The sequence below is a fragment of the Scheffersomyces coipomensis genome (genome assembly GCF_036884675.1).
Source record: "Scheffersomyces coipomensis strain NRRL Y-17651 chromosome Unknown DFJ63scaffold_1, whole genome shotgun sequence".
NCBI classification, from domain to species: Eukaryota; Fungi; Ascomycota; class Pichiomycetes; order Serinales; family Debaryomycetaceae; genus Scheffersomyces; species Scheffersomyces coipomensis.
Window position 1 is genome coordinate 481,640 of NW_027042892.1, and position 16,159 is coordinate 497,798.

The window sequence follows — 16,159 nt, forward strand, 5'->3', positions numbered from 1 at the left end:
TAACATACATATTTAATCAAAAGCAACATGTGTAATAAAATCAATCTTCAATTATAAAAGTTTTAGGTAATCGTTCATGAGGAACGAAATCGGATGTTAAATCTTGTTCAAATTGATGATGAGGAATACTCCATTCTGGTCCCATTTTAGAACATATAAGTGAAGCAATAGCATCACTATACCCAAGCAAAGTTAAATCGAAATCACGATCTGGTAAGGGGTCCTTATTAATCAATACTCTAGGGATACGTCTTGGAATATTATCGATAATACTAGCCACCGGTTCAACTTTTAATGATGTTCCTACCACAAGGACTAAATCACATTTTTTAGAATCATTTACAATTGATTTATAAAACTTTTTAGGTAGATCTTCTCCAAAGAAGGTTATATCAGGTTTAATTACTCCATAACTTATAGCAGCTTCTTGAGTATTTTTCCAACATGAAGAACAACGAGGGATTTGTTTTTGTTTTATATGATTGAATATTTTTGGACCGGCAAACCTACTACGACAAGTTAAACAACTAGCGGTACCAAAGGATCCATGACATTGAATAAGTTTGGAAGGATCTATACCGGCATAATATTCTAAATTATCAATGTTTTGAGTGTAATTTCTTAATAATTGTTTTTTATCTTGTAACATTCGTATAAAAGCATGTAATAATGAAAATTTATCTTCAGGAGGTAAGATTAAATGAGCCACAGAATAGAATGTTTCAGGTCGTTTAGTGAATTCATTGATATCAAATACCAATTGAGGATCATTTAAATGTAAATGAGATAACTGATTATAAAGACCCTGTATAGATCTAAAATCTGGAATTCCAAGAGATGTGGATATCCCTGCACCGGTAATGATCAACACATTTGACAGTAAACGTAAATCATTGATAAATTGGCTAATTGAATATATTCTTTTCCCATCTTTAGTGGCAGGTAATCTTAATTTAATGTCTTCTAAAAGTAAATTAACTAAGATTCCGGCTAATTCCTTTGTAGTATGAGTTTCATGATGTCTGACATTATCTCGACTATAACCTAAATCAAGAATCAATTCACAAACTTCAATCTTGGTGATATTATCGGGGATGTATTTATTCAAGAACGATCGTATACCATGACGTTGAATATAATTTCGATATTCTTCTTGAATATCATAATCTGGAACATAGGTATCTACATCAAACCGGATCGCTATGGGTATATCTAGTAGTGGTTCATTTGGCATATCTACTGTAGGAGGCATATTAGTATTGGAGTTGAGTGATGCACTACTGCTGCTAGAGTCGCCATTCATCTGGAGCAGGTTCATATCTGCTAAATAGTTTTGACTTTTAGGATCATCTGAGATTGTAGATTTGTCTATTCTCTCTGATAAAGATTGGAATGAATCATTATTGGCGTCGTACACTGGAGTTCCGAGAATCGTCCTCCTTCTTGCATTTGTTGAAGACCCAATACCTGTAAGGGTCGAAGTAAACGATGGCATTATTATTAGGATTGTTGATGATGATGTTGTTGTTGTTGTTGTTTATTTGACTTAGTATTGATGAAGCATGCTTACGCTATAGAACTTGTTTGAAAAGCGGTTTCTTTCTCGTTTTTTTTACCCTTATTATCAAATGCACACAATTGCCCGTGTATTCACTTCCAAAATGGTATGGGTTGTTCTTAAAAGATATGGTATGATGGTTAAACCGTTGTCTTGATTTGTTATCGTTGTTTGGTTCAATATTTATCTTTTGTTTTTTGGGCTGTCTCTTCTCGTAATAACGCGTATTTTCTAGCACTAAAATCGTATATGGTGATGTCAGATATATATACATATAGAAATTTTAGATATATTGAAGAGTTATGTATTAACTAACTATGGTATTTTATTAGTACATATCATTTATGATGGATGTAGTGCTATTGTCAGATATTTTATTTTAGTTTATTTAGTTTTTTAATCTATCGTCTTCATGAGTATTATCACTGTTATCTTCAGGATCTTCTTCTATCTCATCGTCTTCTCCTAATTCAAATAGGGTATTTCCATTCTCTCCTTGTGAATTGCTTTCTTCTCCACCTACTTCATCATAACCAGGAGGAGGATCTTTCTTAGAAGCAAATGGGTTTTGAGGTACATCTTCTGATAATTCAAAACTATCACCTCTTGGTTGTTGTTCATCATCACTATGGCTCATTAATGATAAATCATCTAATTCAAATTCATGACCATTTGGATTTTGTCCTTCAATATCATCTCCTCCTGATAATTGTTGAGAAATAGCCAACATATAACTGGTTTCAGTTGGACGCCATAACCAAGCAACTCCCATAAATACAAAGAAAAATACCACACTTGGCCAAAATTCAAATATAAAGAGAGCTCCCTTCCAATGCTGTTCTATCATTTCTGTAGTTGACATACTTAAATAAATGAATGATGAACCAATCAATCCTAAAAACGTTAAAATAACGGAGAAAAATATAATTCTAAACAAGTTTTCATATAATTGTAATTTTATAACTTGACGTTGTTTATGTAAATTGGCAGTAGTAGTTCTAATCGAAACTAAGATAGTAACATAATAAATCCCTAATGTAACCGTCACTGGAATCAATGGTAATAATCCGAGGAATCCTGCACCCACATTATCATCAATATTGTTACTTACAGTTAAAGAAGTTGAAGCTCCACCATTATAATAAGTAGCAATTAAATAAGCTGTTGTAGAAACAAAGTGAACCCCAGCAAGGATTTTACATTTTAACATCACCTTCTTATCTAATTTCAATACCACAACACCATATCCTAACGCAATACATAATAAAAGGAAGAATGAAAATGTGATTTTAGCGGCATTTAATAATGATAAGAATATCATATAAAATATAACAAATGCATTGGATGGATTCACAGTTCTATTAACTAAATCATAATAAGACCATACCACAATCGTATCAAAAGTTAAGAATCCTAACATGGCTAATAAATATCTTTGTAATGGTAAAATTTGATTTTGCTTTCTCTTTTTAAAAAATTGGAAACCAAATAATGCTAAAGTGATAGCATAACATATGGTTAATATACCATAAGCAGGTAATTTTGGAATTTCACTAGCACTTAATTGACCATAAGAATTTTGGAAATTAATAACCCCTTTATAAGTTTGATCATCTTGAGCAAATGTGGATACACAATAATACCCAGTAGTATTAATGGCATAATTGATGGTAGCAGGACCTAAATGAATCAATTGAGAAGTCATGATAGTAGTATTTGTCACATTAGAATTCAATAAGAACTTACCTTTATGACTAGCCTCACAAATTCCAAGGGTTTCTATAGCATAATCATCACAAATATACTTATGAATACCATCACCAATATCAATTCCAATATTACCAATATCCTTATATTCAAAGATTATATAACTGACAGAGATATCTGCATCATGATCCTCGGCATTGTTGGCTTTGGCATTATATTTATCATCAGCAAATTGATTTAACGTTAAATCAATATGAGGTTTTATGGATCCACCCCAATCTGATTTGGCATACATTCCTGAACATACTTGGGAGTTAAGACCATCATCAAACTTAACTTGATTAGCCAACACAATGGCAGACAATGCAAGCAAGGAATAGAACAAACTAATTTTCATAATCAACCAGTTATTTATTCACTTATCTATACTGTCTATTAATTGGGTTTATAATAGTTCAAATTGTATAAGGAAAGACTGGAAATGTTACGGGGAGAGGACACTTTAATTTTCATGACCTGCGACATCTACTACTAAATGGCTACGACATTTGGAATCAAATGTCGCATTATATGGTCACATGACTGATTCTAAAATAGATTAAATAGATATAGATGTATACTACTTTATATGTGATTTTATTAATACTATTGTTTGTTTACTTACTTCTAACTAGCCCATATAGAACCACCATTCTTATGTACTTCATGGGACAACTTGTCAAGTTGACTAGTCCATTCAATTAAATGGTTATGTAAGACTTTAACTTGATCTAAATTCAAAATTCTTGGTTGTAACCATGTAACCACTAATACTTCATCGATTTGATTAATATAACCTTTGATTAAATCTAACGAGAAACATTTAATAATCAAATGTTCCACATCATTGACTGGTGTACCTGTAAACCCTGAGATTTCTTGAAAACTTAAATGTTTATTGGTAGTTGATTTGATGGAAATTAATTCTAATAAGGACATTATAATGATTTTTTGTTTTAAAAATACTTCAAATTTAACTAAGAATGGAGATTTCTTATATGCAATAGCTAACCATTTATCAAATTCCAGTATATTACCTGAATTTAAATTTTGAATTAAATTATATAACCAGAAATATGAACTTGATTCTTCACTTATAACATTAAGAATATCATGTAAGATTAATTCTCCAAAGTTATAAATCTTATCACCTAATAAAGCAGCAATACATATTTCATAACATAATTCAAGTTTATCATTATCTTTTAAATTATTTTCCACTGATGATAAATATAATAATGCATTCAAATAATAAGAATTATAATTTTCAGTCTCTTTATATAATTCACATTTAGTTAAATAAAAAGCAGCATTCAATTTTGGATTATCAAAGTTATTAATAGTATCATTAGTATCAAACTTTTCATTTAATTTATTTAAAATTTCTTCAGCTTTATTTATATCAGCTAATAATACATAATAACGAGCAGCTTGTAAATCAACATAAATGATTGATTCATCATTATCCACCAAATTCTTTAATTCTTCATCATCATCTTCTCTTATATTGTTTTCCTTTTTAATAGAATTGATGAATTGAGCTTTTAAATCTAATAAATGATCTAAAGTTTCCTTTGGTTTACCATTAAAACTCTCCAAACAAAAATCAACCACTTTAATTGGATTCAATTTAGATGAGAATTGACTTATGAATAAGTTATTGATCTTAGCTTTCAAATCATTGGTGATTTCAACATAATCTCCATAATAAAACTCATCCAATTTTAACGTTAACTGATGCCATAACTTTCTTTCATAGAAATCTTCCAATTCATAAAGTATATTAATGAGTTCCAGAGATTCTATTTCTTGTCTGATACTCGCCAACAAAGTTGACACATCGTTATCTATATCCATTGGTGACATTGCTCCTGTTCTTCTTATTGATATGTGTCGTCGTCTTCAATCTTGATTGATCAATTGGTGATTGATTGCCACCTTAAATTTATTTTGCCAGTGAGATTTCCAACACAAAACAAGTCGTGTGCAAATGCCCAAAATTATTTATATGAAAATTTATATATATATATATCAACGAAGTACCTATTTAATTATTAACTAGAAATTGCTTAAACTCTTGCCAATTAGCAAGATTATCTTGGAAGAGAGACTTACCGTTCTTTATGTAATTAATCATTAATTTAAGCCATCTGGCTTCCAAATCCTTTAAGAATAACGTGAATGTAGTGGTTAATTCAGTAGTTAAATTAACCATATCTTGATCACAAAGAATCACCAATTGATTCAATTTATCCAACTCTTTTTCAATTTGATTCAATTTTAACTTGTATTGGTTATTGATAGTTTCAGCATTACTTCTATCAGCACTATTGTTATTTCCTCTTGGAGGTGATGATTGGGATGATGAAGTAGTGGTGGCTGATTCAGGAGGTAAACTGAAATTATAAGGTTTATTACCTCCAAATAATCCATACCATGATTTCTTATTCGATAATTTACCTCTTTTTTTTCTAACTTCAAGACGTTGTAAGGCATTGGAAAGTGATGGACTTTGAAGATCCTTTAAATGATCAAGATTCCCATTGGCATCCGTCATTACAGGTCCATTTTCATTAATATTAAGATTAGTGGTGGTATCAGTACTGATAGATGGCATATTAGTTAAATTTAAAATCTCTTGAAACTTATTAAATTTCAATTTATATAAGATTTTAAATTGAATGATTTTATATTTATAAAACTTGATTAGATTTAAACTGGCAATATAATGTTGAGTTAATTGATGAATTGGTTCTTGCCATTCAGGAATTAATTGATTCATAATGAAATTCTCAATGGAAAGGAAATTACTATCAATGGTTGAACCAAATTTTTCAATTGCAAGACTTAAATTATTATTATCATTTGAAGTGGTAATAGATGAAATATGAGATGATGATTCAAATATTTGAAGTGAGAAATTATTTAAATTCCCTCCTAATTCAATTAAATTATTAATGATGATTTTATAATTCTTAACTGATCTTGCATTTATCTTATTTAAATCTTGTAAGATTTTAATAATATTATGAACTTTAATTTCAAATTGAATTAAATTTTGAGGAATTTCAATAAAACTTTTAGATTCAGTTGGAGATGGAGGTGTTTTAGTTTTATATTCAAATAATTTAATTTGATCATTTAATTTTTTCCAATCATCATTAATTTTTTTTAATGAACTTAAATTATCAATACTTGAATCAAATTCAAATCCATTAACTAATGGTAATAATGAATATAACCCATTTTGATCAATGGTATTTAAAGGGTTGGCTAATAATAAATTATTAGGAATGAGACTAACCGGTGGTTCATTCAATGCATTATACCAACCTAATTCATAATTTGGATCAAAGAATTTATGTAATAATAAACAATTTCTTAATTTTTCAGAAGAATTGAATACAACTTCAGTTAAAAATGTTTTAAAATATCTTTTTCTCATTTCAATGATATCAATTTCATGAGAATTATTAATAGAATTGATTAAATATGATAAAAGTGAATGTTTTTCTGGAATTGGGGGTATGATTATAGTTGGAAATAATTTATTTAAATTATCTCTTAAGGATTTGAATTCACTATATCTTCGTTTAACAATAATAGAATCCTTAGTCTTGGGTAATAATAATTGAACGGTATAAACAATGACTGATGAATTAACTAACCTTTCACTGGAAAGAATATGAATTTCAACATGAGGATCATTTAATAACAGTTTTATTTTATTAGAAAGATCAATGGTATTATTGACTAAATCATTAGGTTGGGGTATAAATTGAGGATGTTTGGAAGGTTGGTAAGGAGGAGGATTTGAAATGATTGAATCTGAGAATTCTGATGGAGTAGTTGATGAATGACCCCCATTTGAAGGTGGAGGTGGGATATTTACAAATGTGTTGGCACTATCAGGATGATCGTCAATGGTATCATCTCTTTGATTCCCATAAGGATCATGGATCATGGAAGGATTCCCATAGAACGACGGATTGTTATCCTGTTCTATATCTCCAAATAAATGATCATTTGAATCCATGATTATCTATAACTGGGGAGAGTTGTACGTGTCGGTGACGGTGTGGGGAGATGAGTTGCCTTCTAACTTTATCGGCTAATTTTCTATCAGTTTTAGTATGTAATTGAGTAATGTATGAGACTGACCAATGAAGTTGTCAAGTCCTTCAATCTATATAATGATACTTTGATCTATTCCTAACTTCTATAATACCCTTTATATCATTTACAGCCTTGTTATGGATTTTATATTTTTGGTTGGTTCCCTTTATTTATTTTTGATGATAACATTGAGATATTTCCTGTATATAATCACAAGTGAGGATTTTAGTTAACAACTGTCACGATACCAATAATTAATTATTTACAGCCAAACCCATAACTTCATCATCATCATAAAGTAATCTATCTATCTAATCAATCAATCAATCAATCAATTAGTTTGATAATGGAATACATGACAATCAATTGATGGTATATCATGTGACAAGACCTAAGGGTTGATTTGACAAGGTAATTATATATAGGCTTACACTAACAATTCTTAGACAACCAATCTATCTCTTAGTTGTGACATTACATACTTTAATTAATCATGGATCCAACTTTCTTCAATCTATCTCCTCAAGCATATATACTCTCCATTGACATATATGATTTTATGTCACCATTATTCTATGCTACGTAACGTAATGATTTGAAGGCTAATAATGTTCCTAATTATATATAGATATATTTTTTTACAGCCAATACTAACACTAACACTACAATAATTAAATGATGGCTTTGAACTTACATTCGGGTATCGTTAAAACTATACTCCACTTTACCAATAGTACAGTGGCAATTATAATATATCATCCATTCTGTATGGATAACAACAGTATGAAAATTACCATGACAATTACTGGTTAAGTATTTAGTTTTCATGATTGTCACCGGTAATTACGCACGCTTCTTTCCATTCTCGGGTTAGGTTCTATCTCCGCGATGGGTTAAACCCGAAACTAAGTTTCAATTTTCAATTGTAAATTAAAATAGTTGAATACGGTTAATTATTGTAAATATAACTCTATTTGCCATATATTTACATTTGAAATTATATTTATTAGTGTTGTGTTTTTCCATTTATTATATTTAATCATTATCATCTTAACTAGAATCAGTTTGAAGGGGTAGACATTTATTATTTACATCACTTTCATTCCCCTTTCATATCATATCAAATCTATTTAATACTTTAAAATAGATATAAATCTCCATAATTATGAAAACATGAACTTTCAAATCAATACGTTTCGAGCTCAAAAACCAATTACAACGTTGAAACCACCTCTGAAGTCAAAAGTATCTATTAATAATAAAGATGATAAATTAACTAAGAAAAGACGAAGATTAACTCTAGTTTGTGATAACTGCAAAAAGAGAAAAATAAGATGTAATAAACAATTACCATGTGATTCATGTTTAAAGTCAAATATAAGTCATTCTTGTGCTTATCATGATACATGGCCTAAGAAAGGTACCGATAGTCTGAATGGTGATGCTAATGATAATACTTCAACTAATGATAATCAAAATAATCATAATAACTCATTATCGCCCTCACTTCCATATATTTCAAGTGCTCGTCGTCCTATTGTACTTGATAATAATGTAGACCATCATCCTAAACATAAAGATAAGAAGAAAGTAAAAGTTAATGCAAATGGTCATGAACATGAACATGAACATAAACATGAACATGAAGATTCTAAAATTATAGATGTTTACAAACAAGAATTGGAAAGATTAAAGGATAGAATCAAACATTTAGAATCAATAAATAATATAATACCAGCCAGTTCAAATGAATTAGTTCCTCCTTCAATACCATTACCAATCACTCTTCCATCACCAATGGTACCAACTAGTAATACAACTACATCTTTCATGTCTACTCAAGTAGTTCCTATTAAATTACCTCCAATAAATTGGAAGTCAACTACATCTTCATCAACTGCATCATACACCAATGGATCAGGCACACCGATACCATCTCACTCATTGACCAATGCTACCATCTCAAATTCTAATATTGCATCTGTCATACCTATAGCTAATGGATCAAGTATTTTAACTTCATTTATTGGAGTAAACCCCGTTTTAACATTTGAAGAAACTGTCACATCATATAAATATTCTAAATCATGTCCGTTTAGTTGGTCAGTGTTAATGATGAGTGATCCTCAATTACGATTAGTATTGGAATTTCTTAAATTAGATAAAACAAAATTAGATGATATAAGTTGTCCTGAAGTTGATTTAAGTCATGGGAAGAAGAAATTTGATTTAAATTATAGTTTAATATTGAAAGATACTGTGGTTCTGAAACCGATTGAAGGTGTTGATTTTGATGTTGATTTAAAAACAAGATTAATCTCATCATTACCTAATTATAATGTGGTATTAAGATTGATTGATCAATATTTTGAATTTAATTATCCTATAATGCCATTTGTTGATGAAACTATATTCCGAAATGATATTAAAAAGATTATTAAGTTTGATAATACTACTAATAAAATCATTGATCTTAAATTTACTGATTTTAATTATGATTTATGTATAATAGGGATATTATTAATTATTTTAAGATTATCATTTTTATCATTTTTAAGAAATAATCATGATTATAATCGACAATTCATTGAACAAGAAAAGGAATTATTTGAAAAACCAATTAATTTAGATCATGTATCATTAAGTCGAGAATGTTTATTTAAAATTCTTTATGAGATAAAATATGAGAATTTAATTGTGGTTCAATTTTTATTCTATTTAAGATATTATATTCGTATTTCACCTGAAGATGGATATAGAAAAGATGCCATTGATTATAATAAACAATTAATTGAATTGGCATTAACTTTAAAAATCAATCAAGATCCTGATACCTTTCCTGAATCTATTAAATTATCTAATAGTGAAAAAAGTTTAAGAAGAAAAATTTGGCATTTTATAGTTATGGCTGATATTCATAATAGTTTAGTATTTGGTAATCCATCTCGGATTAATGCTGTGAATGCTGATACTAAGAAACCATTTCCCGTAACTTCAGAATTACAATCGAATTTAAAAAATTTTAATCATGAACAAGATATCTTTAATGGGATTTATTCTAAATCATATAAATTTTATGGATCAATGAAAGCGATGTCTGATTTTGTTACAAATAGTGATGGATATCAATTAGTGAGATTGATTGAACAATTGAATCAATTTGAAATTGATGTTCTGGAATATTTTAAAGAATTATTTCAATATTTATTAACAGGATTTGAAAAAGAAGAATTAGATGGAATTAAGAATTTTAAACGAATTTATCATGTTAAATTATATTTATCAGTTATAAATTTCATTACCACGATATATTATTATATTTATTTATTTTATGAAGATATTAATTTAAATATTAGTTTTTTTTATTTAAAAAAAACGATAATTTATATTAATGAATTAATACCATTTTATAAGAAATTGGTATTTAATAAAGTATTAAGAAGTGATTTTCTTTATAATCCTACTTTACAAGGAGTTATTCATAAATCAAGTCAAATTTTATTATCATTACATATTAAATTTAAAGGTGATGATTCATATAAAGAATTAAGAGATACTATGTTTAAAAATTATATTATATTTGTGGAGATTTTAGATAATTTAAGTACACGATATTATTATAGTTGGAAGATTACCAAAGGTCATAGATATTTTTATTATATTACCAATAGTGATAAATTTGAGAAATTTTTTTTGCAACAAAAACAGAAACAAGAAAATAATGGGGGGATGAGATATAATGATTATCAAATTCGAGAATTACAAGGGATTATAGAGTATAGTTTGAAACGAATTGAACAAGAAGAAGATGAACAACAAAGGAAACAGCAAGAAATATATCCCATTCAAGTTGAAAAAGTAGATATCAACCAAAAGGTAACGGAAGAACTGAATGAATCAATAAATAATGGCAGTTTAATTTCTAGTAGTAATATAACAAATAGTCCTAACAATGGATTTGATTTACAAATTGATCAACAATGGATTGATTTAGTGTTTCAATTCAGTGGGAAAAATGAATTATTTGCTGATTCTTTAGTGCCAACAACCTTGGCATTAGACTCGACCACTACTAATATTACCACTACTAATACGATAGAAAATAATTCAAAGGTATGTGGAGAGTCTACCCTTTCGAGTATTTTTGATATTTATGATGAATTCAATGATATTGATAATATATCTATGGATTAGCTAGTTAGTTTATATAGACAGTTAATAAACTATTCATTTATTCATTTATTAATGATCGTGTGATGGATTACTTAATTTGTCGCATGGTGAATCACCAAGATCTTTGTCTGGACATTTTTTTTAATTTTTATTTTTTTGTGGTTGAATCTGAAGTTTTGTCTTCTTTTGGATGGTCTTCCTGTGCGATCTCATATTTTTTGTCTTATTCTGTAAACAACTTTGCGTGTCTGTTTTCAAAAAGAAGAATTTTGGTGACGCGTTTCAATTTGGTGTGTGAATCTGTCTGAATCTGTGTGTGTGTGCGTGGACAGACAGACAGTTTCACACATCCAAATGGTTTAATTTCTTCTTCCTACAAATTAGGCAACCAAATGACTTCTCATTAGTCTTTGACTAAGTTAAACCTAAAACTCTATTGATAATCAATTAAACTCAATCAATTAAATTGATTGATTGATTGATTGATTGATTAAGATTAAACACTAAAGATAAGTATTAGAAAAACCTTAAAACATCGATACCGGTTAAACTAGCACCCACAATTCATTCTCTAGACGCAACTTACCCCCAACCCTTACACCACAAAACAACACGAATATCAATTGAATCAATTGATTGATTCAATTTAGGTTACTAATTCATTAGTTACCATTCATTAGATTATATCAGTAATTAATTAAAATCCATCCACGCCTCATAATTCTACTTACTGTTGCAAAACGTTCACAGTTACGTAATTCATCACCCAATTTTTTTTTTTATAACTTACGAATCAAATTTTGGTGGCTTCAGCTTACCTCATTAAACAAGTAAAGACGAACCCCATCAAACCAAATTAAAGTTGTTAATTGATTAACCATAATACAATAATCGTAAACTTATATATTGATTATTATCATTATTAACATTTTTAGCCTTCATCATTCTCCCCCTTGCTCCACCCCCCGTTGCAAACAGACGCATTGTTTTGTTCCATCCTGTGTGAGGTACCAAAATCTGACATTGTTCGCAATTGACAAACAAACATACAAACAAACAATCAGACAGACAATTTAAAAATAAAAAATAAAAAAATAAAAATAAAAATAAAAAAAACAATCCAAAAAGAATCAGACAGACAGACAATTTAAAGTTAAACATTTCTTGTCATATTTTGCACGACTCCTCCCATTTTTTAAATCTCGAAAAATAATTTTTAATCAAAAAAAAAAAAGATAATCACATCAATTTTGTTGATCGTGCCGTTGTTATTTTTATTGAAAATAACTGTGTTGGTTTGGTGTTTAAGTAGAGGTTACGTTTATAGATTCCATTGGTGAAGACTTTCGTTCTAATCCTTACATTGATAGTATTCATCGTCCAGCTTCACAAGCTTCATAAGTTGTCGTTTTAGATCATCATTATCTTGAAATTTTTATCGTGGTGAATTTCATCCCTTGGCTTTTAAGAAAAACAATTCTTCTTATTACTTTTATATATACTTCATTTCATTCTTCCAAGGTTGTTTATCCATCCCATCCCATCCTATCCCATCATATAACATCATTTAATAACTATTATACCCCCTTCCTTCCATCTTTTGAAATATCCCACCCCTAAATATGATAATCAATAGTAAAAGACGAGTATTATTCATATGTCTTCTAGTATTGGCATTAATCATCCTAATAACAGGTTCTCGTTCAGGCCATGTACTATATTCATCATCTAATTCTAAATTCAGTCGTTATGATTCTCTGGGTCAATCATATTCCGTAAAAGGTTATCATCATGATACAAGAAATAACTTTCTTGTGGCTCAAAAACAATATGATTCAGCTCTTTTAGATGAAACTGATGATGCCAGTCATTATTGGAAATTCAATAATGCCGATTTATCTCAATCAATTAAATATAATATTAAATTAATTAATGGTTATGATTATAAAGTTTTAATTTCTGAAATGACCGAAGATTTTGAAACTTTTTTAAATACCACTTATATGGAAAAAACAGAATATGAATCAAGATTTATCTTTTTATTTAAAAAATTTTTCACTGATTTATTTGCTGATCTTAAAGATTCAAAACCTTCAGTTAGTCCCATTAATAATGATGCTCATTATGCTGATTCAAGAACTGAAAATAAATATCCTAATAAAGATGGTAGAGCTCCAGTTTATGGTGGTCATTTAAGAGAACAATATTTAGAAGATCCTATTCGTACTAAAGATTATTTAGGTAATTTCTTAAGATTATCAAAAGAAGAAATTACTTCATTAACGGGGTCTCATAATAAATTTATGGAAAAAATGGCAAATGATTGGCCTCATGATTTAGTTAATAAATATAATAAATTTAATGATTTTATGAAAGGTGATGGTTATGTGTTTTTAAGTGGTGGGAAATATGATCAATTAACTTTAACTGCCATTAAAACTTTAAGATCAAATGGTTCAAAATTACCCGTTGAAGTCATTATTCCATATGAATCAGATTATGATTTTGAATTTTGTAATAATCTTTTACCAATTTTAGGTGGAAGATGTAAAATCATGACTCAATATATTCCTCATGATATTGTTAATGAAATTAAAGGTTTCCAATTAAAAAATGTCGCTTTATTAATTAGTTCATTTGAAAATATTCTTTATTTGGATTCCGATAGTATTCCTATTAAAAATCCTGATGTATTATTCATAAATAAACCATTTATAAATAATCATATGGTGGTTTGGCCTGATCTTTGGAGAAGATCAACTTCTCCTCTCTTTTATGAAATTGCTGATATAAAAGTTAATTATGAAAAAAGAGTTAGAAATAGTTATTTCCCAGGTGATAAAAGAGGTACACTTGCTGGAAAAGATCAATATTCAATGCATGATTGTGAAGGTGCTATGCCTGATCCATCATCTGAAACGGGTCAATTTTTAATTAACAAAAGAGTTCATTTTAAAACTTTAGTATTATCAATGTATTATAATTATTTTGGTCCTGATTACTTTTATCCATTATTTAGTCAAGGTGCAGCTGGTGAAGGTGATAAAGAAACATTTTTAGCAGCTGCTCATAAATTAGGATTACCTTATTATCAAGTTCGTGAATTTAATCGTGAATTCGGTACTTTGACTAGTATTCGTCGTCATGAAGTGTTTGCTATGGGTCAATATGACCCTATTGTTGATTATATTCAATCTAAAGAAGATGAAAAAGAAGGTGATCTTCGAACTTTTGATCCAAAGGCAAGAGATTTATATAAAAATATTGATGTTAATGATAAAACTACTGTTCATGATGATGATATTGATTATTATAATGATGAAAAACCAACTTATGCAAATAATGATCAAGATGGTGATAAAAATAATTATAATTTCCATTTGTTTAAATCATCAAATTTATTTATCTTACATGCTAATTGGCCTAAATTAGATCTTGTTGATTTATTCCTTAGAAATGCAAATGGTAGAGGTTGTAAAAATGGTAATGGTACAAGAAGAAGATTATATGGAAAAGATTTACCAAGAGAATTACAAGGTTATGATTTCGAATTAACTTTATTTAAAAATATGAAATGGATTTATTGTGAAGTTCCAAATTTACAAGTTAGAAACGTTCCAGAATGGGATAGTGATGACCGTAAAGAAATTTGTAAACAAATTAAAGAACAAGTTGAATTCTTGGAATCGTCATCGGTGTAATAATGGAATAGAACATCATCAAAACATCAAAACATCAAAACATCAAAAATCACAAAAACATTTAAAAAAAATCTCATCATTTCCACATATAGACAAATAACATTTTGGTTGAAAAAAAAGGCCATAGAAAGATATTCCTATTCCCTCGCTATACTAGTTATTATGGAAGTCAATTCATATATTTTGTATTTCTAATTTCACGGTTACCTAACTTGCATGCCAATTACCATTCTTTCTTTATTTTCCCTTTTTTTTTATATATAACGAAGCGTTTAACTTCTCATTATCATTACCACTGTATAGATCTAATTTTCAATTATAAATATATATTTTATAACAAAATTTCTTGGATGACGTCCTCATTCCTCGTCGATGAGTGGGTTTTATGATCTGTTATTGGTGAAATTCGTATTTACTTACCCATAATTATCATCAGGCGTTCATGTTGCAGTGTAATGTGGTTCGATTGTTGAAAGCAATTGAACGCCAACATATTTTTGCAACTTTTTCGAATCTAATTTGAAAAATAAACTTTTTTTTTTGTATAAATGTTTTTCACGTGCTTTTTGATCATGTGATATAGACGGAGGCCCTTCCATTTTCAAAATTTAGAATTTATAATATCTGGAGGGTTGGCCGAGTGGTCTAAGGCGGCAGACTTAAGATCTGTTGGACGGTGTCCGCGCGAGTTCGAACCTCGCATCCTTCATTATATTTTTTTGCAACTTTTTTTATTTTTATCTATCAATACTTTTTACAAACATTATTAACTTATTAAATCTTAAAAATGATCTATTAACTATATATTTGAACATTAACTGTAACTGTAACTGTAACTATAAGGTGAACTAAAATATACTATATA

The 16,159-nt window shown here is 28.7% G+C and overlaps 6 protein-coding genes and 1 non-coding gene across 7 annotated transcripts; 3 read left to right on the plus strand and 4 right to left on the minus strand. All coding sequences in view use genetic code 12, as the record gives it.

The window, feature by feature from the left end:
- Positions 1-40: 40 nt before the first annotated feature.
- On the minus strand, positions 41-1,234 carry SIR2 (Sir2p; the record flags this gene model as incomplete). Its single annotated transcript, XM_064904643.1, has 1 exon — positions 41-1,234. The coding sequence occupies one exon, from the start codon at positions 1,232-1,234 to the stop codon at positions 41-43; it is 1,194 nt and encodes a 397-aa protein (XP_064764423.1).
- A 486-nt stretch (positions 1,235-1,720) lies between these two features.
- DFJ63DRAFT_8996 (uncharacterized protein) lies at positions 1,721-3,796 on the minus strand. Its single transcript, XM_064909196.1, has one exon. The coding sequence runs from the start codon at positions 3,660-3,662 to the stop codon at positions 1,947-1,949; it is 1,716 nt and encodes a 571-aa protein (XP_064764424.1). The 5' UTR covers positions 3,663-3,796; the 3' UTR covers positions 1,721-1,946.
- Positions 3,550-5,260, minus strand: DFJ63DRAFT_14004 (proteasome regulatory particle lid subunit). Its single transcript, XM_064903463.1, has one exon. The coding sequence runs from the start codon at positions 5,168-5,170 to the stop codon at positions 3,932-3,934; it is 1,239 nt and encodes a 412-aa protein (XP_064764425.1). The 5' UTR covers positions 5,171-5,260; the 3' UTR covers positions 3,550-3,931.
- A 91-nt stretch (positions 5,261-5,351) lies between these two features.
- DFJ63DRAFT_332583 (uncharacterized protein) lies at positions 5,352-7,340 on the minus strand (the record flags this gene model as incomplete). The annotated part of the gene is made up of 1 exon (XM_064907705.1): positions 5,352-7,340. The coding sequence occupies one exon, from the start codon at positions 7,338-7,340 to the stop codon at positions 5,352-5,354; it is 1,989 nt and encodes a 662-aa protein (XP_064764426.1).
- Positions 7,341-8,593: 1,253 nt separating this feature from the next.
- On the plus strand, positions 8,594-12,994 carry DFJ63DRAFT_332584 (Zn(II)2Cys6 transcription factor; the record flags this gene model as incomplete). The annotated part of the gene is made up of 2 exons (XM_064907706.1): positions 8,594-11,558; positions 12,921-12,994. The coding sequence occupies 2 exons, from the start codon at positions 8,594-8,596 to the stop codon at positions 12,992-12,994; spliced, it is 3,039 nt and encodes a 1,012-aa protein (XP_064764427.1).
- A 221-nt stretch (positions 12,995-13,215) lies between these two features.
- Positions 13,216-15,294, plus strand: MNN24 (Mnn24p; the record flags this gene model as incomplete). The annotated part of the gene is made up of 1 exon (XM_064905562.1): positions 13,216-15,294. The coding sequence occupies one exon, from the start codon at positions 13,216-13,218 to the stop codon at positions 15,292-15,294; it is 2,079 nt and encodes a 692-aa protein (XP_064764428.1).
- A 626-nt stretch (positions 15,295-15,920) lies between these two features.
- On the plus strand, positions 15,921-16,003 carry DFJ63DRAFT_t4. Its single transcript has one exon. It is a non-coding gene; the product is annotated as a tRNA-Leu (tRNA).
- Positions 16,004-16,159: the final 156 nt, after the last annotated feature.